The 23,533-nt window shown below is 41.2% G+C and overlaps 1 protein-coding gene across 2 annotated transcripts in view; it reads right to left on the bottom strand.

Annotated features, from left to right (window-relative positions):
• The window catches only part of LUZP2 (leucine zipper protein 2), a 394,297-nt gene that overhangs the window by 55,821 nt on the left and 314,943 nt on the right, over nt 1–23,533 (bottom strand). For both annotated transcript variants that reach the window (XM_072118540.1, XM_072118541.1), the window contains exons 8-9: nt 14,688–14,762; nt 13,200–13,349 (exon numbers count right to left, since the gene is read on the bottom strand). In XM_072118540.1, coding sequence (XP_071974641.1) covers nt 13,200–13,349; nt 14,688–14,762 — 225 coding nt within the window. The remainder of the gene's footprint in view (nt 1–13,199; nt 13,350–14,687; nt 14,763–23,533) is intronic.

The following is a 23,533-nucleotide window of genomic DNA, read 5'->3' as shown; positions in this document are numbered from 1 at the left end:
CCTAATAAAAGTATCCCCTACACAGTCCTCTTAGGCTACACTCACATGAACATGTACCCACCGTACCATAGCACGGCGTACACACGTTGATGCCCGGGAGAGGAGGAGGGGGTGAAGGCTGCTCGCCCCCTACCCCTCTCCAAAGAGAAACATGCCTGCACTGCCCCGTACGGCGCCGTTACTTTACTGTTACTTTATTAAATATTTTAGCACACTATTTGGGGAAAAAAACATTTTTTCTTATTTTTCCACCTCTAAAACCTAGGTGCGTCTTATGGTCCAGTGCGTCTTATAGTCCGAAAAATAGAAGCTAGAAATATAACTAGGTAAATACTAGCTAAAACTCACAAAGACAAGTCAACTCCTCCTAAGTCAAGTTCTGTGAACAAAAAGTGATGCTGGTATAGATGGTTGTTATGGCCTTGCTAATTTATTACTTTTTTTAATATAGAAAAATACAAAAATCCATGTACTGGTTTTTGCCTGAGAACACTAAAAAATCTAGTAAATGCCAGTTTGCCCTTCTGTGGCCCAACTGAGTCAATTATTGGATTGAGTGGACACACCCAAAATTTCCTATGGTGTTCAGAGACACCCAGAAATCCACTGACCACCATACAGACTCCCTGTAGGTTTTAAGGGCTTTTTTTCTGGATGTCCTCCATGATTTCAAAGTACAGCATGGTGCCACAAAAGACAAGTGTTGTCTAACTCTGACCCGATTGATAAATTGAATATTATTGAAGTTAGTGGTCTGCAAATGTGAAAAAATAGGACATTCTCCTTGATGAAAGGACATTCTCCTTCATGCCTTCATGTTAAGGTTAACATGGCCTCCCAGAAGCCTACAAAATGGTTCTTAGCTGTTGTAAATTAGATGATCTGGTAGATGTGCCTAATTTACTAAAAACTATACCCTTCTTAATAATAAAGGTGCATTTCTGTCTGAAAAAGGGGGAATTAGCATTGAAGCAGAAAGCACCAAGCTGGGTAGATATTAACCAATTTTTCAATCAATATTTCATTAGAGGTAGCTCATACGTTTGATGTTTTTTTTTTTAAATATTAATTTATAGTAATTTATAGGAACAGAAAAATCTATAAAAAATTCTCTCCATATAATGAATACCCAAAGCCCAAAGTGCCCATTGGATCTCATTGACTGTAAAGGATTCAACAAGGATTCCATAATCTTCCATAGAATCAGTAAAAGTGGCTCCCAAAGGATTAATATTTATCATATTCATATTACTTATTCAATTTTCTAACACCAGTTAGATTATCTCCCACTTTCGAGCATCAAGACCACAAATAACCAGACGACTCTTCTTGTAAGAACGTGCTTATCTCGTAGAGTTTGGCCAATTGGAACAGAACATTTATTTTCCCAATTTATTGTAAATAAATGGCTCACAGTTTCTCAGCAGAAATGTTCTGTGGTTGCTAAGAAACACTTTGTAGAAACCTGTATTTCAGAGGAATCAGAATTATTAGCATGTTGTTTAGCTGTGAAGTTTAGCGCGTGTTGATGAAGACCAGGGTGATCTCAAAGTAAACTCCAGTAAATACGAAATGTCAAATTCAAGTGAATTACCAGTAAGTAAACTACCGTATATACTCGAGTATACGCCGACTCAAGTATAAGCCGAGGCCCCTAATTTTACCACAAAAACCTGGTAAAACCTATTTTTTTTTTTTACTCAAGTGTAAGCAGAGTTTGGGTTTTAAGCACATTTTTTTGTGCTGAAAAACTAGGCTTATACTCAAGTATATATAGTATATACTGTACTTTTTCAAATAGGAAAAAAAACTTCTATTTTCGAAAATCTATTTCATTTGTCCCTTAGGTTGGATATTGTTTTTAAATAAAAAGTTGAATACATTTTTGACCAAATGCCTTTTTTTTACACTTATAGTAATATTTAGTAACATAGAGACAACTTTATAACCCGTCATGTACAGGGAAACAATTCTGACATTATGAAAAGCATCGAGGGCCCTAGAGAAGAGATGAGTGAATCGATGTGTTTGTTCATAGATTCTTAGAGAGAGGAGAACCACCCAGTGTTGCAATTACTTTCCCCTTTACGCCACCTCTACGCCAAGTGGGTTTGGAGTAGCATGAGGGGGGTGCAGCCGGAGGCAGGGTGTGCCGATGCACGCAGCTGTTTTCCTGTCCCCCGCCTGTGCATTGGCTACGGCCAATAACCATTCAAGCCAACGCAATCGACCACTGAATACCAAATATTCAGCCACCAAATCCAAGCGCATGGAGCACAGGCATATGATAAATCTTGTTTTTTAAAAAATTTTTCTATGTATTTACACCATATTCAAATTAAAATTATGCTTAGGCTTTTTTTATTTTTACAAATTATGCCAGATCACTTTCTTAGTATCAAACACTACTTGTTACTGGCAGACTATTGGAGCGCGATACAGATGGCAGATCCAGGGTCCTTGATCAGACCTCGGGGCTGCTATTGAGGGGATAGGGAAATAGGGAGATCAACTGGTTACACTGTCAGAAAGCCTCTTAGAGGATCGGAAATTGGCCAAGTTTGTGAAGCAGTTCTCCACTAGAAGAGAGAAACCTGCTTACCATGCAAGAAGAGTGGAAGTTCACAAAAAATTTGTTTAAGTAGACATCTATAATGAATTAAGAAAACTCATTGTAGTTTTGAATTGGTGGAATATTTATCACTGCTGTCAATACAATAGTAAACCTACATGCTAATGACTCTGGACCCTCAGGCAGAAAGAATTACATCAATGATATCGGAACTCTACATGGGGAGGGTGTTTGGCAGCTGAATGATAATTGCTCAGTGACACCCTCGGGGGTAGCTGGTCTCATCTTGAGAATCATATGTCTCAATAACCTTTCGTAATAAAAGGTCTCAAATATTTATTCAGATAGATTGCATTTTTAGGTGTGACCTTGATATATAAATATATATTGAAATATTTCCATGCAGTGAAGATTGAGGTTCGTTGTCTCATCATGTCCTATGTTGTTGAGGAAATACATTTAACATTTATAGAATAACAAATGATTTATTGTACATTGAGTTATCATTTATGGATTTACCACACATCTGATAGTGGGCTGAACAATAAGGGAATGCGCTACCTAATGGAAGACTGCAGACCCTTCATTTAATGCCTAAAAAATATCAATGTTTGATCTCCGAAGCACAGATTTCATAGGAATTATGTCCATCAAATAAAGGCACACAATATGTTTTTAAATATATTTTCTTGAAAATCACCTGTGATTAATTGCCAATGTCCATGTGACATAAATGAGCCAATGAATGATGACGTCAGGGTTTTAAAAAGCCTCACAGTGAGGACAAAGGACATCAGAACTGCAATTATTAGCAAGCAAAATACTTTAAAAGGCTATGTAATAATCTCCAAAGACCTTGGCATCCCAATTTCAACAGTGCACAATGTTATTAAGAAGTTTGCCAAGAATGGAACTGTTTAAAGGTTGGTGTGAATGGTGGAAAACACACCTAGTCAAGCATCTAAAGACCTGAAGGCCAAAATAGAACTTTGTTTGGTCAACAAGTACCATACACAACACAATGAACCAAGCAGAGCTTTATGGGCAAAGGCCAAGAAAGAAACCATTGTTGAAGAAAAGACACAAAAAGGAACAATTGATCTCTGCTAAAGAGAACCATGACATACCACAATCCTTCTGGAAAAAAAGGTTCTGTGGACAGATGAAACAAAAATAGAGTGTAATGAAACTTATAAGGAAAATAACTCCCTACCAGCGTAACCCAACTTGGTTTGAGTCAAAAATTATGGGTCTTCCAGCAAGAAAATGACACCAAGGTCACATCCAAAAATACACTAAAATGTTTGAAACTGCAAAGGAAGAGTGGAGGAAAATCCCAGCTGAGAAGTGTCTGAAGTTTATAGATGTCTACCCGAACGTTTGGAGGCTTCACCAATGCCAAAGGGTGTGTAAGTAAGTATTAATTAGGGACCTTCAATGCTACCCAAGCAGTTTCTTCTGTTTCTTCTTTGAAATTGCAACATGTAAGTTGAAAAACATTGTTTTTTCGTTGTATTAATTTGGACCACTGATTCAAAAATCCATAGTATATAACTTTTGTACATTTCCATTAATTTCAAGATAGGTCAAAGATATTGTACAGCCTAGGAAAAAAATGAAGGGGTGCCACTAACCGCAAGAAGCACTGTCTGTCTATCTATCTATCTATCTATCTATCTATCTATCTTTCTATCTATCTATCTATCTATCTATCTATCTAGCCCTAGCTCATGAAGCAGTGACGGTAAAAAAATAATGATAACAAAATTAATTGATAACATTAAAGGAAAGATCTGGAAGAAAAACATGTGTGGCTATTTTAAAGTTAATGTTACATAGATTATAAATTTTATTTCCCCGTATAATGGGAAAATTTGCCACATTGTAAAGTTTATGAGCAGTTGTTAAACAGCAGAGAAATGATACAAACTAATAAAGAAAAGAAAGAAAGATCTGGTAGGATATTGTTCATAAGGGTCTATTCAGAGAGGTTGGTAATGTGCCACATGCTCTGAGAGTGTGAATCAGAACCAGGTATGTACCGCCATAAATCTGGGTTGCAAAATTTTTTTTGTTTACAAATAAAAGCTAAATACTCAAAATCTGCAGCAATGTAAGATCCTGTTATTTTGAATAAAAGACTGTTACCTCCAGAGTACATACGTTTCAGTTTTGTGAGAGACACATATACAGTATTCGGCACTGATGCGAAGCAAAGCGCTGGTCAGGAAATAAGTTTAGATCACAGATATGTTTAAGGCTACCTGCCCCTTATGTAGGATTTAGGATGTGTGCTAGCTGTTGTTTCTACAACTAGAACATATCCTAATTTGCTTCTACGGGCTTGTGCAGAAGGCTGTGGATTCCAATGCCCCATGCATCAGCCAACTGCCAGGGGAACAAAAGATAGGGCAGATCCTACTCCATCCCAAGTCTATTTCTATTGTCAGAGGTGGATGACTGTCATGTGCAGGTAGCCTTAAATGGTAATCCAGACAGGGATCAGTTCAGACAAACCAAGAAATAAATGGTTACCTAGGCAGAGGTCAAATATGTCTTCTAGGAACATATGGCTAAGGCACCTTCCCATAGGGGGATGGAACCTTAAATAATCAAGAATCCAGTGTGTTTGGATGATGTAAGAACCCATGGCTTTTGAAAAAGCAGTTTTTCAGGCGGGAGGAAAGGCCTCATCTCCAACCTGTAACACGTAAAACATTAGGAGCCAACAGTGACAGATGCTTTCCAGTAGAGATGGAGTTTGGGACATGTGCCATGTGGGACAATTGAAGTATATGCAACTTACAGATGTCTTGGGTCGTTTGAAAAAAATACATTCTGGTAATTGTAGAAGGTCTCTACTGTGACTCTTTTTATGATGAACCCAAATATGGAAAAGACCTAATATGAACTTGAGTTGAGTTAAAAAATTCGCCATCTATTTGAGACAATCACTCTAATATATATTTATAGCAGCTGAAACCTTACCTTAAAATGATATGCAAAGTTTGTACTTGTACTAGAAAGTGCTGTCTGCCCTTGGAGAGCACTTGGAATATGTCCCTCTAAAATCCCTTTCGCTTTGTCTAAAATATAGCGTTCCTTGGCAGCTCTCCATCCCAACAAGACATGACCGCTATGTTTTCCTTCTGTCTTATGGTTAATCAGGGAGAGTTCAGAAATGAATACAAGTCATCTAGGAACCTATGGCTAAGGCACCTTCCCATAAGGGATAGTACCTGAAATAACCAAGGAAGAAGTGGATGTTTTAAGAGTCAAGGGCCTTTGAAGAAGAAGTTGGGGGTGGGAGGGGAGGCAATGGGGAACATTTACTAAGGGTTCCCACACTGCATTTCCGTCTGGTTTCCCTACTATTTCCGATTTGCGCCGCATATAACAGGGGTTTTGGCACACGCGATCAAATTTTGGTGCCCACTTTCATGCAACACAAATCAGGGGCGTGGCTGTCGGACAACCTGACTGATTCGGACTAAGCGCGGGATTTAAAATTCAAATTGTGTCGCAAAACATCCACTCACATACATCGGGAAGAAGAAGGTAAACTCCGGCGGACCTCAGCAGGGAAGCGACACATGCAGGATATCGGGCGCACGATCTTATTGAATCGCACCGGACTTCATACTCGTCAGATAAAGCACCTCGGGGATAGCGACAGGACCGGTAAGTAAATTTACCCCCATATGTCTACATAACACGTAAAACATTAGGCGCAAATGGATCCAGTGACTTTGGAAATGCAGTAGAGATAGAATTGGTGCCCATGTGGAAAATTCTACTATTAAGCTGTAGGCAACATACAGATGTCTTGGGTCGTTTGTAGGCAAAAACAGACTAGCTGTTGTTCACCACAGTGACTAACTTTATGATGGTTCCAAACAAGGGGAGGATCTAATATGAACTGGAGTTGAAAAATTATGCAACAAAAACGAGCCCTTTAATACATCTCAATATCAGCTAAAACTTTATCTTAAAATGATATGCAGAGTTTGTACTTGTACTAGAAAACACTGTCTGTCCTTGGAGAGCACTTGGAATACATTGCTCTGAATTCCCTGATCCGGCACCTAAGATATAACTTTCCTTGGCAGCTCTCCATCCCAGCAAGACATAAGCGCTATGTTTACCTTCTGTCTTATAAAATGCTCAGTATACTGTGAAACTGTTATATTTTTCTTTACAGAACGCCGCTGCAAGTTCTGTAACTGAGCAATTCCCAACGCTATTGTCATCTAAAGCAAAGCCATCAGCTCTACCGACTAGGAGAACCTCACAGCCTGCCAACTTACTCTTCCCCTAAGAAACAAAAGTTAGCCAAACCAGCCCCGGTCAGAGCAGTGTGAGCCATAGGGGAGGCCATGTCTTCTTCCTCCGCAACATCTGTTCCAAAAATGAATTTCACAGTGTTAAAACCGCTGAAGCGTGAGGTCACGGCAAAGTGAGAGTACTGCATAAGTAGCTTAAAATCAATTGTAAGAATAAATATGAGAATGAACTGCAAAAGAACATAGTAATACAGCAGAGCCAAAATGTATCAATTCATTGTGTGAAAAAAATCGCAATACTAAGAGACTATGGGGGTTTATTGATGTATCCGGCGGGGGCTGCGTAGCATTTATTTCTATGCCACGTTCTGCCTGGCATAGAAATTTGCGCAGCTGGTGAATTTTCATATATGAAAATTTGCTGGCTGCAGCGAGTGCGATAGGACAGGAACGCCCAGCGCCGGCGCACTCCTCGTGGAAAGAGATAAATAATCGCAAGTGCAAGCAATATACCACTGGCAATGTGCAGAAGCCCGGATAACTGACCCTCTTTTACTTTATTATTGACAATTTTTTTTCACTATTTTAATAGAAAAATATATACAGCCGGTCCCCTATTTAAGGACACCCAACTATTGACGGACCCCTCTGCCCAATGTGACCTCTAGTGAAGCTCTCTGGATGTTACTTTGGTCCCAGGCTGCAATGATCAACTGTAAGGTGTCTGTAATGAAACTTTATTGGTAATCCTTGGTCACAAAAATTTTGAAAATCCAATTGTCACTTAGAAGTATCTAAGCCTTATGCAGTGAAAGGTCAGCATCCTGCTCCTCTGTGCTTCTTTGAACCAGCTCCTAATTTGGTGAAATGCACCAGAGAGGTACTATCCTCTGTCTTTGCTCTAAACTGTATTTGTACATCCCTCTTCCATGCTCCTCTTGCCTGACGTCACCTTGCTCTCCCATGCTGGTATGTCTGGGAGCATGCAAAATTAGCAGCCCGGAGCATTGGACATCTTGTCCCTGCACTATGTGCAGCCAATTATAAGTTTGTTTTCTAGGTGATCCTGACGTGTCAAGCTCAGAGAAAGACAGAGCCAGGATCAAGATGAAGAGGAGAGGGGGGAAGTATTTGTATTTTTTTTTTGTTTTGTTTTATGACTTCTTGATTTCCTTTAAGGTCAGCATCTCACTCTTCTCTGCTCCTACAAGATTGCTGCTAAAATTAGTAGCATCTCATTATTCTTCTGGGATCCCAAATATTCGCTAAATTATGGGTAAATCATCCCTTATTTGTAATTACTTTATGTTTCAACCATCTAATCAATATGCCATTATGTAATAATTGGATACTTCAATTGCGCCATTGTTATATTGTAGCTCCATTCATTTCTAACATAAGCAGATTGGGATCTCAGACCAAACACTGACACATGGCACATACATGATGTCACTCACATAATTTCACTTTAATTACCAACCACACTTAAAGGGGTGGTCCAGGATTTTCAAGTATAATTTGCAATAAATCTGTGTAGTATAGAGACACTGGGTCCTATGAGTAAGTTCCAGTGAAGGGTCCAATATACCAGAGTCTGTAATTCTGACACAAAGGGGCAGATTTACTTACCCGGTCCATTTGCGATCCAGCGGTGCGTTCTCTGCGCTAGATTCGGGTCCGGCCGGGATTTATTAAGGTAGTTGCGCTGCGCTGGAGTTCACCGAGCCGGGCTGAGTGAAGGTGAGTGCAAGCTCCGCGACAGATTTTTTGTTTTAAATGCAGCGTTTTTTCCGAATCCATCGGGTTTTCGTTCGGCCACGCCCCCGATTTCCGTCACGTGCATGCCAGGGCCGATGCGCCACAATCCGATCGCATGCGCCAAAATCCCGGGGCAATTCAGGGGAAATCGGCGCAAATCGGAAATATTCGGGTAACACATCGGGAAAACGCGAATCGGGCCCTTAGTAAATGACCCCCAACATATGAGGACACAGTATCAGAATGAATGAGATGAGTTTGATAAATGCCTTTGATGTAGCCTGGTCTATTACACGCTTATTGTACTCACTGTTCCTGGATTAAAAAACCAAAGGCTATACAATCCTCCATGGAAAGCAGAACGTAATTGTATTTGCCTCAATCGAAAAAATAGAGGCGCAGCACAAAACAGATAATAGATATTGGAACAACAGGCCAACTCTTTTATATTGTGATAATTATACTCGAACGAGAAAGCCACATCATTTTCACAAGTACAAGCTGATGTCTGCTACAATACACTTCTGACCACACAAGAAGACGGAAAACCTTACAAACTGTTTGCTTGATATTTAGAGGAACAGAATGTTCAGATCTTATTTCCTACAAATCATATGTGAGCCTTTTATTCAGCTATCTATCTATCTATCTATCTATCTATCTATCTATCTATCTGTCTATCCATCTATGCATCTACCTACCTATCTATCTATCTATCTATCTCCTATCTACCTACCTATCCATCTATCTATCTATCCATCCATCCAATGACACCCACCTATCTATCTATCTATCTATCTATCTATCTATCTCCTATCTACCTACCTATCCATCTATCTATCTATCTATCCATCCATCCAATGACACCCACCTATCTATCTATCTATCTATCTATCTATCTCATCTGTGTACAGTGTATGTCTATATAATTTATACACTGTTTATATTGTAATTTCGGATAAGCTGACCCATTCAGGTTTGGGTTCAATGAAAGCTCAGTACCTGAATGCTCACACTAGTAACACCTGTGATTACCCATTACAGTGTTACCCTTTTAATGCCGTCAGCACCTTTACTGCTTTGCATTAAAATGCCGGTGGAGAATGCCTGCAGCCATTTGTCCAATGATTGTTGCTCCATGATGTCAATGTTGCCGGCAACACCAATCACTGAGGTAACTAGTAGTGGGGTGAACATGAATGCTAAACCCAAACTTCATCTTAAAGTCTTGGTTCGAGGACCTGAACCCACAATGTTCGGCACAGTGCCGAATATTGCGGTTTGGGTCCACTCATCACTAGTTGTAATATCCTCAAATTCAATTTCTATTAACAAAAAAACTTAAGTTATAGACCTACATTTATCAAAAGTTATGTACTAGCTGCAATTTTCCCATGGATTGTGCAGAATGCACCAGATTATTGAATACTTATTTAATCCGGTGACCCCGCAATGCTAAGGAGGTGTGCACCAACTTTTTCTTGGTGCATCTTTAATATAGAGGCTTCTGTTGAGTAAATGTAATAAATGCTTAATTTGCATTAATTTAGGTGCAGAATTTTGTGTTGTGGTGGATACAGTGTGGCCGCAGCCAAAACTGGCTCAAATACTTCATAAACACATGTACAAGCAGTTTGCACGTTCTTTTCAGTGCAAAGTCAGAGAGAAAACTGGTGCAAACACATTAAAAAATGTGGGCCATAGTCATGTATATATGCAACAGGCATACCCCCAAAAGTTTGGAGGATAAAAAGAGAGATAAACTTGGTGAGCCATGCAAATGTAACTCTCTTAAAGGCAAACAAACCATTTAGAAAAATAGTATTTAAACCTAACATACCTACAGGTCAGCGTTTTCATTCCGAGGCTAAATCTTATCTCTGTTAGCCACAAAACCAAACGGTCTTGCCACAAAAGGACTTTAAAAATTATGCACAATGCAGTTGTGCCCTCCACAAAGTAAAATGTACTCATTGTCATGCCAGCTTCCTACTCCCTCAGCTAACAGGACCCTGCCTACAGGAAGACTGTAGTAGTCAGAGACACACCCCCTGTCTTATGATTGGTTGATGTTTCTGAGTTTACTGTAAATATTCGAAATATCTTGTTTTTATTTGTAAATATTTACTTTTTATGTTCCATTATAGCAATCTTCTGTAATATTTGGAGGAACGTGATAAGAAGTCTTTGCAGGGCCACCAGTGGTGAACTCCTTAAGTCTAAGAATCGGTATCTCTTGCCCTCATACAACACCTAGGGCAAATGGAGAGATTGCTGTATGTCAGATATTAGTAGCTCCCCCATAGAGCTGAATAGAAACTGGCCAGCATGAGTGTCTCCTGTTCCATTTGGCCTTGGTGCTAGACCATGGTTAGGGCACCCTTGTAAAGAGAACAATATTTTACTGTCCTGCTGCTACTGAAAACCTACACAAAGTTATATTTACACAGATATCAAGGGATCTACAACCAGGATGAAGGATTGTAAACCAAGCACACTGACATACTGGTGTCTGCCCCTTCTGGTAGGTGCTCTTTTTTAAGCTCCTTATGCCCTATAAGAAAAAAAAGGTTTTAAAAATAATGCAAAAATGCTTGAGGGGCTCCAGCTATATTAAAAAGTATGAAGCCCAGAGCCCCTCATTTGCATAACATTTAAAGCCAATTTTTTTTTTTAAATGCAGGGCATAAGAAGCTAAAAGAAGAGTGAATCCTGCCACATACGACACACACCAGTATGTCAGTGTGCTTGGTTTACAATTAAGATAGCTAGACCCAAATATTTAGGTATTTATCACTTTTCCCGTGGATATGTTTTAAATAGCTGATATTAGAATACCACTCTAAAAGTCTAACAGAAAAAAAGTAACTTCAGGTTAATACAAAATGTAAGCAACAAAGTACTAGATTGTTATATGTCAAAGATTTCGGGTCCATTGGGATGAATGTTATTTTTTGTTTTCATTCTAAACTATATGAAACAGATCTACTGTAGCTATGGTGCTAATATACCGAGACCCTTTAAGTAAAAATGCATATTTATATAAAGCGTTCTGCATAAAGATAAGTCTTCAGGCCGCGCCAGGAACACTTTGAAGGTGCGGGATGTATGTGCAAAGTGTCAGTTTGGGTCCCTTATGGTTTAGTTGTTGCTTATCAAAGGGGACAGAATTCATAAGCATTCTTCCATGGAGATTTCATCTGCCAATGTGTAAAAAATCCATGCAGATGAATACATGAATAACCTGCAGTGAAAAATGTGTTTGTGAGCCTCCAGGAAATGAGGAACTTCATTCCTGGTTCATGTAAGGTACCTGCTAATTATATCCAAAAAACAACATTTCTGGATAAAAATAAATATTCCATGAATAGATATATTTGAAATTATTCTCATCTATATATATATATAATGATAACACATAATCCACCTTAGACAAAAGGTGCTGCTCACCTCAACCCCCCACCCATATAATTACCTCTACCCAGGTCCCAGAGCATCCCCACAAAACCTTCCTATAGAAGTCAATGGTGGCCATTTTTAGGTGAAATAGGCAAAAATCTGCTTTTAATGATTTCTTTGTTATATACCTAATTTAACATGACTGGTAAGGTCCATTTGGCTTATTCATAGAAAGAATTATCACTTATGCCTTTTTCAAAAGGTCTCACTTCCAGGTCATGCAAACCTTTGGTGTTAAATGTATCAATACCTTTGGACCTATTTGATGGATAATAGAAGGGAATATCCAAGCTCAGGATCCATTGAAAATATCCAAGCTCAGTATCCAGTGAAAATGCCCAAGCTCAGTATCCAGTGAAAATATCCAAGCTCAAGATCCAGTGAAAATATCCAAGCTCAAGATCCAGTGAACATATCCTAGCTCAAGATCCAGTGAACATATCCTAGCTCAAGATCCAGTGAAAATATCAATGTTTAGGATTCAATCAACATATCCAAGCTCAGGATCCAATGAAAATATCCAAGCTCAGGATTCAGTCAACATATCCAAGCTCAGGATCCATTGAAACAAGAAAATGCCCCCTCATGAGTCATATTTAGAGATGAGGGAACCCAATCAGGTTTGGATTTGGCAGCTTCAGCTGCACCTTGAAAAAGGATCTAGTTCATGTTACTAAACCTGAGCTGGGCCCAAACTGACCACTGACAACCTTGATCAGTCCTGATTGTTAAACCTTGAAATGCCATCGGGTTTTGCCGACAGGAGTGAGTTCAAATGCCCAAAGGTATTACAGGCTTAAGTGAGCTTCTGGCTGAAGACTGGATTTGAGTCCAGGGACCCAAACTCGTAATGTCCACCACCAACCGAAACATCATGGTTCAAGTACGGTCAATTTTACTCATGTTTAGACTATATTTTCCACGTGACTGCCTTAAAGCAAATCTTAGCCATTGTCCTTAATATGTATTATGTATCAGCACCCTGAAGAGTTCCTTCCTATTGTTGTGTACTTAAAGGTACCAATGCTGGGTCAGCCCACTATAAGATCTAATAAGTATTATGTTGAGATTTGGAGAATAAATGGCAATGTATATTTTCATTGCTCCCAGATAAAGATAATAAGTACCTCTGTGATAGGCGTCTCGACAGTCCTTCTCCCAGACGTCGGCTGCTCGCTCGGTCTTGATGAAAAGATGCGTACTGTAGGTGGTTGATTGTGTAAGACGGATGATAGGCAGAGTTGAACTGTTTCTTTCAAGGCTTTGAGTTGAGATTCCTAATAAAATAAAGATCTTACGGTTACCGGGTGGAAACTAGATTTCTAGTTTTTAAATGATAATGTAACAGTTCCATCCCTTTAATCTGATATCCAGAAAGTTAGGAAAGGTTTACTGAACAGAAAAGTTCTGGGAAGTGCTGGAGCGGTATATACTATACAGGTCCATCTCTTGAGCATGGGAGTTGAGCCTCAGGTTTTTGTTAAGGTTTTCAGTGTTTTTTGAAGCAGGAACCAATGGACCTGCTTTGCTTCTTGGGGAAAAAGGTCCCTGTTGTGATCTTCTTCTCTAGCTTAAAGGGGTTGGCTGGGTTTGCAATTTTTTTTAATGGACTCTAAGTGGTGTAAAAACAAAAAGCAACTTATTCCTCACCTCTACAGAGGTTGTAGTGGGAGCACAGTTACTGCATGGAAGAATACCCAGAAACTATGCTAATAATGTCTTTATTGTCAGATGGGTGGTCCTTGGCGGAAGTAGACAGTCCTGCTCTGCCCATCTGACAATAGAGACATTGTCAGTCGGATGTGTATAAATGCCCTTTTCTCCTCCATTTGTGCAAAAATGTTACACATATGAAGTTTTGTTGCTGAACTCACTACGCTCAACACTTTTAATTGCCCCTACCAGATTTCTGTTCTTTCATGCCTGACGCAAAAGTTTGCTACTAGGAATGAGCAGACCAAAACCCACAATATTTGGGTCCATGCTGAACATTGCAGGTTCAGATCCACAAACTTGGACTTTATCCAGAAGTTAGGATTTGTAGTTCACGCTTATTCCCGCCAGGGATCGGTGATGGAACCAATTACGGTTGTTATTCCTTTGAATGCAACCAACAAAGCTGCTGGTGGTGTTTCTCCTAGGATCATCGCTCCACTATGACATTAGGAAGAGCAATGATTCTAGTGAAAATACCTGCACCCATGGATTTAATTGCTGCTGGTTGTATTTAACGGCTCATACTAGTCTGAACACGAGCTGAACTTTCAATAATGGGTTTGGCCAATTTTGACAAACTCAATCTTGAATGTGTCTTTCTACGATAAGTCTTTGTGCCTTATTTATGCCTCATCATCAATTAGTTGCATTGGGTGTTATTAAGCATCTATGGCCCCTATTGTTTATTTGGGAATAGTGGGGACTAAAGAGAAGCAACTCAATTGAGGGGATGCAGGGTATCCGACCACCACCAATCAACTATCAACTGAGGATAGATCCTTAATATAGTTAATGATTTTAAGGCTAAGACTAGTCAATAGTCTGGTGGCTCAGATACCTCCTTAAAGCTTATACTATAAAATATTCTATATTTTCTAGTCTACATAGCAAATCCTTACATTGTCCAATGACGCTGTTTCCATTTCTCTCTTTGCTACTGTTAACTTCTGCTCCAAATCTGTTAGTTGTTGTGCCTGCAAAAGAGAATTAGAGAAAAGATCCTTAGCCGTCAGGAAACATAAACAGAATCAGCCATTCATTGGGCTGTAATGTGAATGGTGGTGTAACTCATAAACATGTATGACCATTTATAATGTGCTATTTAATTAACTAATTATGAACTCACAGATGGTAGCCTAGAATCCTGGCTCCCTCCTTCTCTAGGAAAGTCTATTAAAATGATTTGCGCTCTCGTAAGTAAACATCTTAAGGCTTAGCATTTCTAAAGAATACACTCATCATCTTCCTGGCACACACCTGCTTTATGGTAATAAGGTGAACCGGCATTGTCAGAGATGTATGAATATAATACATGGTTTATTCTGTTGTATATTTATCTGTCATTTTATTTATACACTGTTAACAATTCTCCAAAGCCAAACCGGTTGAAGCGGAGTCAAGAGCATGAAAAATACATATTGTTTACAAGGAGCATTGGCTCATAAATTTCTTGTAAAATATACAGGCGCAATATATTTTGCTAGGTAAATTTGTGGTTTCCAGACTTGGGCTGCTTCGGCACCGGTTACGTAAGATGCCAATAGATATTGACGATTCTTAATAACTCGTAGTGGAAGAGATTTATGTATAGGAAATTTCACATTGTAACTAATGTGTATAAAAAGTTAGGAATAAATCAGATTCCATCCCCAAAGTGTATTACAAGATAGTCCTCTGGTTAAATACAAGATAGGTTCTTAAATTTGATTTGATGCATTATGAAGCAAACATACCTTAGGAATGCTGTAGCTACACTGATGCAGGATCATATCTTGGTTAATCCCTGTGCTGAGTGATTTTGCTGATAAGATAGATATAACATTATGATAATGAAGCTCTGTCGCTTCTATGGCTGCTTTAGCGCTGGCTTTCCCATAGCAGGAGAGTTTTCCTCTGCAGCATATGATGATGCAATCAGTTTTCTCCCTGCCAGACAGAATAATCAAATGCTGCACCATCACCCAGCTGCTGGGTAGGAGTGATCCAGCTCAGGTTGATTAGTGTTTGACTAGTCATGCTTAGTCATGCTTTACTTACTGTAATGTGTTTATTTTGGCAGCCATGCTGTCCCCACTTTCCCAAGGTCCTGAATGTTATAATTGTTTTTTTCAGCAAAGCCACTCAGCTCAGGGATTAACCAAGATATGATCCTGCATCAGTGTAGCTGCAGCATTCTCAAGGTATGTTTGCTTTATAATGCATCAAATCAAATGGTAGGTTTCCTTTAAGGTTTGTACTTAAGTTGAATTTCTATGTAAGTTGGAACAGATATATTTTATAATTGTAGCTCCAGATAATTTTTTTCTTGTACCAGTGATAATTGGATTTTAAAAATTCTGTGCTGTCATGGGAAAAGGATTATCAATAAAACTTTATTACAGACACCTTACAACTGATCATTATAGTCTGGGAATAAAGTAACATTCAGAGAGCTTCACCAGAGATTACAGTTGGCAGAGAGGTCCGTCTGTAACTAGGGGTCATCTGTAAGTCGCAAACCACCTGTACTTGTAAATAACTGTAGCTATTTTTATAGAGTAGATTTGTGTGCAAACAAAAAAAAATCTTTAAATGGTCAATAATAGTAATAAACGGACCTGAACTGTATGGGTGTGGGTTCCCTAACCCGGACTTTAGACAGAAGAGTCACCCACCTAAAGTCTGATTTTCCTGATCCATCTCTGATGTTCTTTTTATAGAGAGAATTGTATGAGATTGAAAAAGTTTTCACTTTTGGTGCTGGTGGTGTTAAAATAATAAGGAATTTAGACTTAAGTGGGAGTGGGAGTGAAGTGGGAGTCTATAGCAGGTACATACTACCATACACATACTGTGTACACCAAAAAAGTGTACAAGGAACCAAGGAAAATATAAGGATTTACTGAATTTGTTCTTTGTACTGAATGTATTTTATGAAAATGGAAAACCCCTTTGGACAACCCCTTTAAACTGACTTTAAATCCAATATCTCAGTTGAATCCTCCTTGGCCTCCAAAGGTACACTGCAGCTCAGTGAGCTGTCAAATTACAGCTCACTATAGAAACCTATGGAAAAGCAGAAGGAGCCTGCTGAGTGGGAAAATAGTCAAGGAAATTTCCTGCAGCAGTCAGTTTCTTAGTCCTGCAGTACATATCAATGCTGATCAACACTTATCTGTTATTTCTTTTGTAGCAACTACTTTTGTTTGTATCAAAGAGATAAGGAAGCAATTGGTTTTTGACATGTTTTGTCTCAATGAGACATCAGAGCAGCCAATCCCTGCCCTCAAAGATACTGTAGAGGTTGTAGAGAAGGAAAACATTTAATATACTTTATATAAAATAATATTTAATACACATGGAAGATTATCCTGAAAAGGATGGTTATGTCCTTTTACAAAATGGAAGAAGTAAAAATCGAAACTTAGAGATCTGAAAAATGGACTATGTAAAGTTAGTGCTAACCACATTATATGGATAGCCATTGACTCAAAGACCTGAACCTCAATTTCAGCCAGAAAGTCAGGTTAAGCGTTTTGGTTCACTCCAAGTTAGGGAAAGCGTTGATGCCATGCATTCTATAGGCAGCATTTAAAGGGTTACCACCCACGTTCAGTAGCAGCACCAATCATGGTTGTTACAGGTGGACTGTTTGGTTCTGGTAGCCAAACCAAACTTTTGTTCAAAGTTTTGCCAAACCCCGCGACCACCCATGCTCAGTGCCAGCACCCTATCATGGGTGTTACTGGTGGATGTTTAGTTTACGGTACCCAAATCAAAATTTTGCTCAAAGTTTGCCAATCCCTGCGAATCGCAACCTGAATGGGTTCCTCTCATCACTGTCACGGGTGGTCCCGCGATCCCCGGCGTGGGTCGTGGGCTCACCCGTGCCTTTGGTCCCCCGCCAGCGCAGCGCAAGCGCTACTCACGGGTCCCGGCTCCTGTCCCGCCGGCATCGGCTCCGTCCGCGGCAGCTCCGTCCCCTTCGGCTGTGCGCGCGCGTCCCCGACACCTAGGGCCCGCGCGCGGCAAGTTCTGCAAATTTAAAGGGCCAGCGCGCCACTAATTGGCGCTGGTCTTTCCCCCTTAAACTATTTAACCCTGCCTCTTCCTGTTACCCTTGCCGGATCTTTGTGCCTTGCGCCCTAGAGAAAGCTGTATTTGATGCCTTGTGCTGTTCTTGAGATTTCCTGTTGTGACCCCGGTTCCGTTTCTGACTACGCTCTTTTGCCGCCTGCCCTGACCTGTTGCTACGACTCTGACTACGAACCTGTGCTGCCCGTCCTGACCTCCTGCCTGACCCCGACTACGAGATTGCCTGCCGATTCTGTACCTCGACCTTGGCTGCCACTGCGGACAAGTCACGCCTGTGGAACGACCTGGTGGTACCACGCCGCAGCAAGTCCAACCCGCTTTGCGGCGGGCTCTGGAGAAAACCGGGTGCCACTTAGACTACGGTCCCAGGTAGTGGCTTGTGCCATCGTCCGCAGTGGTTCAGAGGATCCACAACCTCTAAGCCTGACAATCACTACTCAGAAGGCTTCACATTTAGTAACAAAAGTGTGATCTTATTTTTACAACTGCCCAACACCAATAATGTAAAGCAACACAAAAAATACAGAAGGCGAAATAATATTACAACTAACAACCATAATAAGAATATTTTAAGAGAAAAAATCATGTGTGTGGATTTAATGTCGGCAAATCCAATGACACATTTTCTTGTTTCATTACCTTTGGGGTACATGAAGGACAAAAAACAAGGATATTGAACCAGATGGTTATCTCTTCTTAATCTAAAATTAAAACAATGCATGATACAATTTATGCAAATGAAAGATTCTATGGCTTTATAAGTCATCACTCATAGAGGACGCACAGCTCGGGGCCTTAGGAGCTTTCTTATAATGTTCTATAAAGAAGTTCTTTATTTTCCGCTAAGATGGAGGATAAAATTAGGAACAAAATATGTGTAGGGTAAACAGACTTGCTACTAACACAGAATAGCTGCACATATGACATACAGTAAAACACTCTGTGGCACATTTACTAAAAACTGTGCAAACTGCACTATGTGCACTTTTCTGTGTAGTGTGTAGGGTGCTCCTATGAATTGTGGCGCACGTTCTTCATGACTCTGGCGCTTCCTGCACTGCCCTGACAGAGTGCACCAACTTTTTTAGGTGCATCTTTAAAATCGGTTGCACAACAAACTGGTGCAAGTGAGTGATTGATTTTGCGACACAAATCGTTTTTTAATTTTCAAATTTTTTCCGAATCCGTTGGGTTTTCCGACGGCCACGCCCTGATTTCTGTCACGTGAAAGATTGCGCCAAAATCCGATTGGGTACGCCAAAATCCCGGAATTTGCGGAATTCGTCACAAGACGGAAAAAAAAACGTGCAACTTGGCGAAAGTGCGTCTGCAGAGCCCTTAGTAAATGTGACCCTTTGGAGCGCATTTACTAAGGATCCGCGGCGCATTTTCGCCAGGTTTCCCGTTTTGCACCGAATTTAACATCGGATTTTGGCGCACGTGATCGGATTTTGGCACATCGGCGCCAGCTTGCACGTGACACAAATCGGGGGCAGGCCGATGGACTACGTGCGGGATTTAACATTTTGAATTGTGTAGCAAGCACAATTATACTTACAAGCACAGGGAAGATGAAGGTCAACTCCAGCGGACCTCGGCAGGGAACTCGGGGACACGAGCTACGTGAATCGTGCCGGACTTCATCCTTGTTGGACCATCCGAATCGGGGATTGCGACAGGAGCAGGTAAGTAAATTTGCCCCATTGTGTTTATCGATATCCCTGGAATTTCAGCAAGAATTTGTGCCATAGAATTTGTTCAAAAGATCAGTATTCATTTTTTTTTTTGCAGTTGATGGTTGAGTACAGGTGAATTGGTGCCATTCAACACTAAGGGGGCATGTATCATGCTTGTTTTGGAGTAGAAAAGGCATAAAACAACCGGTTTATGTCTTTTTCTTCTACAATTCTAGAAAAAGTTTTGTACAAATTGTGATTTTTGAAGACTTTGCTTTGGGTGCTGGAGCCATAAGCCTCAGGCAGACTTATGCCTGGCAGACCTTCATGCCAGGAAACTGTTGTAAAATATGGCTACAATTGATGCATGAATTGAATTGAAGCCTGGTGAGGTTAAGTGCTTACGGTAATTTATGATGACATCTATACCTTGTCATAACTTGTACTTGCCCAAAAAGTAGTAATAAGAACCTCAAGACTGCACTGTTGGATTTTTTTGATTCTTCCTTGATCAAACATCCCAGCAAACATGCCCCCAAGGGATTGGACTTTTTGTATATAAAGTGCATAAATCACATTACATCAAGTGCAATTGAAAAACCTGAACTATTTAGGGACTACCGTATATACTCGTGTATAAGCCAAGATTTTCAGCACAAAAAATGTGCTGAAAAACCTCACCTCGGCTTATACACGAGTCAGTGATAAAAATAAATACATTAAATACTCACAATAAATACTCACCCTCCGGTGTCCCCGATGTTCCTCGCAGCTCCCGGCGGCTCCCGATCCCTGTCGCGGCTCCCGGCGGCTTCTTCACTCTTCACTGGCCGGGAGATCGCGCTCGCCGTCGCACACTGTGATGCGACGCTGTCGCCGCGGATGACGTCATCAGCGGCGACAGCGCGGCATCACAGTGTGCGACGGCCAGCGCGATCTCCCGGCCAGAGAAGAGTGAAGAAGCCGCCGGGAGCCGCAACGAACATCGGGACAACGGAGGGTGAGTATTAAGTTTATTTCTTTCTCTGTATAGGGGCTGCTGTATACTACTGAGGGCAGACTGTATACTGATGGGGGCAGGCTGTACACTACTGGGGACAGGCTGTATACTACTGGGGGCTGTGCTGTATACTACTGGGGGCAGGCTGTATAGTACTGGGGGCAGGCTGTATACTACTGGGGGCAAGCTGTATACTACTGGGGGCAAGCTGTATACTACTGGGTGCAGGCTGTATACTACGGGGGGCAAGCTGTATACTATGGGGGGCAAGCTGTATACTACTGGGGGCAGGCTGTATACTGCAAGGGGACAAGCTGTATACTACTGGGGGCAGGCTGTATACTACTGGGGGTAGGCTGTATACTACTGGGGTCTGGCTGTATACTACTGAGGGCAGACTGTATACTGATGGGGGCAGTGCTGTACACTACTGGGGACAAGCTGTATACTACTGGGGGCTGTGCTGTATACTACTGGGGGCAGGCTGTATAGTACTGGGGGCAGGCTGTATACTACTGGGGGCAAGCTGTATACTACTGGGGGCAAGCTGTATACTACTGGGTGCAGGCTGTATACTACGGGGGGCAAGCTGTATACTATGGGGGGCAAGCTGTATACTACTGGGGGCAGGCTGTATACTGCAAGGGGACAAGCTGTATACTACTGGGGGCAGGCTGTATACTACTGAGGGCAGACTGTATACTGATGGGGGCAGTGCTGTACACTACTGGGGACAAGCTGTATACTACTGGGGGCTGTGCTGTATACTACTGGGGGCAGGCTGTATAGTACTGGGGGCAGGCTGTATACTACTGGGGGCAAGCTGTATACTACTGGGGGCAAGCTGTATACTACTGGGTGCAGGCTGTATACTACGGGGGGCAAGCTGTATACTATGGTGGGCAAGCTATATAATACTGGGGGCAGGCTGTATACTGCAAGGGGACAAGCTGTATACTACTGGGGCAGGCTGTATACTACTGGGGGTAGGCTGTATACTACTGGGGTCTGGCTGTATACTACATGGGGGCTGGTTGGCTGTATACTACATGGGGGCTGGTTGGCTGTATACTACACCCTCAGCTTATACTCGAGTCAATAGGTTTTCCCAGTTTTCGGTGGTAAAATTAGGGGTCTCGGCTTATACTCGGGTCAGCTTATACTCGAGTATATACAGTAAGTGTTTCCAAACAGAAAATAAAAATGGCAAAGCCAGTAAACCTGCAGCCGAAATTTGTGATAAACTATTTTAAATAATGAGGAGAATTTGGAAACCAGTCTTTCATATTGTTCTGCAAAAATTTAAACCCTCTTGTGATAGAAAAAAAAAGTCAAGGTTTTTAGTGAACCATTATAAAAAAAAACAACATAAAATGCATTGGTCATACAGAGGTAAACAGGCTGTTGAAGAAGTGGTGACTAGAGATGAGCGAACACTAAAATGCTCGGGTACTCGTTATTCGAGACGAACTTTTCCCGATGCTCGAGTGCTCGTCTCGAATAACGAACCCCATTGAAGTCAATGGGAGACTCGAGCATTTTTCAAGGGGACCAAGGCTCTGCACAGGGAAGCTTGGCCAAACACCTGGGAACCTCAGAAAAGGATGGAAACACCACGGAAATGGACAGGAAACAGCAGGGGCAGCATGCATGGATGCCTCTGAGGCTGCTTAATCGCACCATTATGCCAAAATTATGGGCAACAGCATGGCCATGACAGAGTGACAGAATGAAGCTAGATAGCATCTAAAACATCTAATAATTGACCCTGACACTATAGGGGACGGCATGCAGAGGCAGCGGCAGCAGGCTAGAGAGTGTCATGGCGACATACCCTAAATGGACTCAGGCTTCAAACCAATGGGTGGCAGAGAGGAACCAAAGGAGGTGAGCAAGAAGCGCTCAAATAATATCGGTACATGATAAAAGTTTGCCAGTATATTTTGTGGATTACACAGCAGGGTGGCGACAAAGTTAACAAGTTTGTTGTGGAAGCCATGAAAACAACCCAAAATTCTGCCTGACACAGCTCGTTTGATAAGGGGACCATGTATGCTTACAGTTCATGCCAGTCGCTGCACTGGCTGCCAGTCTCCTTTCGAATACAGTTTAAAATAATAATAACCCTCATCCATAAAGCTCTGTATAATGCTGCACCCCCCTACCTCTCCTCTCTTATCTCAGTCTATCGCCCAACCCGTGCTCTTAGATCCGCCAGTGATCTTAGATTAACCTCTACCCTAGTGCGGACCTCCCACTCGCGTCTCCAAGACTTCTCTAGAGCTGCACCAATTCTATGGAATGCTCTGCCCCGGACTATCAGACTAATACCTAACCTCCAAAGTTTCAAACGTGCTCTTAAAACCCATTTCTTTAGGCAAGCCTATAACACTCATTAACTGCATGAAGTTTTAACTCTTCTACTAACCCGTCCTGTGTCGTCCTCCCATCTGTTATCCAGCAACCAACAGGCACCAGACTTCTCTGCAGTCCCATTCACCCTGGACCTGGTATATAAGATGACGGCTGAGTGGTTCAAGCGACAGCAAATCCATTTATTATATTTTGTTCTATTCCCTAAGAAGAATGGCTTGACCATTAAATATTCTTTTACCTCGTGTTACCCCATCATCTTCATAAACCGTAAGCTCTGGCGAGCAGGGACCTCACTCCTGTTGTTCCATACAAATGTTGTGCTCTGTTACATTACATTTGTATTTGTTTCCTATGATTTGTAAAGCGCTGCAGAATATGATGACGCTATATAAATAAAGATTATTATTATTATGGAGGCAGTGAACTAGTAGTAGATTAAAGGTGCTGCAACTATGTTAGTTGGATCTTGTGATGGAGCTGGCGCTCTGCAGCCAGGCGAGCTTTCGCCAATCCAAGCCCCTGTTTCTAGGCTACTCCCCAAACAGCACTTCTAAGAACCTTTTGTATAAGATCAAGTGTAGTAGCGTTCTTATAAGTTTAGGATATGCCGGGTGAGGGG

This window comes from Engystomops pustulosus, chromosome 7, assembly GCF_040894005.1.
Source record: "Engystomops pustulosus chromosome 7, aEngPut4.maternal, whole genome shotgun sequence".
Classification (NCBI taxonomy): domain Eukaryota; kingdom Metazoa; phylum Chordata; class Amphibia; order Anura; family Leptodactylidae; genus Engystomops; species Engystomops pustulosus.
The sequence above is the reverse complement of the archived record's forward strand: the minus strand, read 5'-3'. Positions and strand labels throughout refer to the sequence as shown.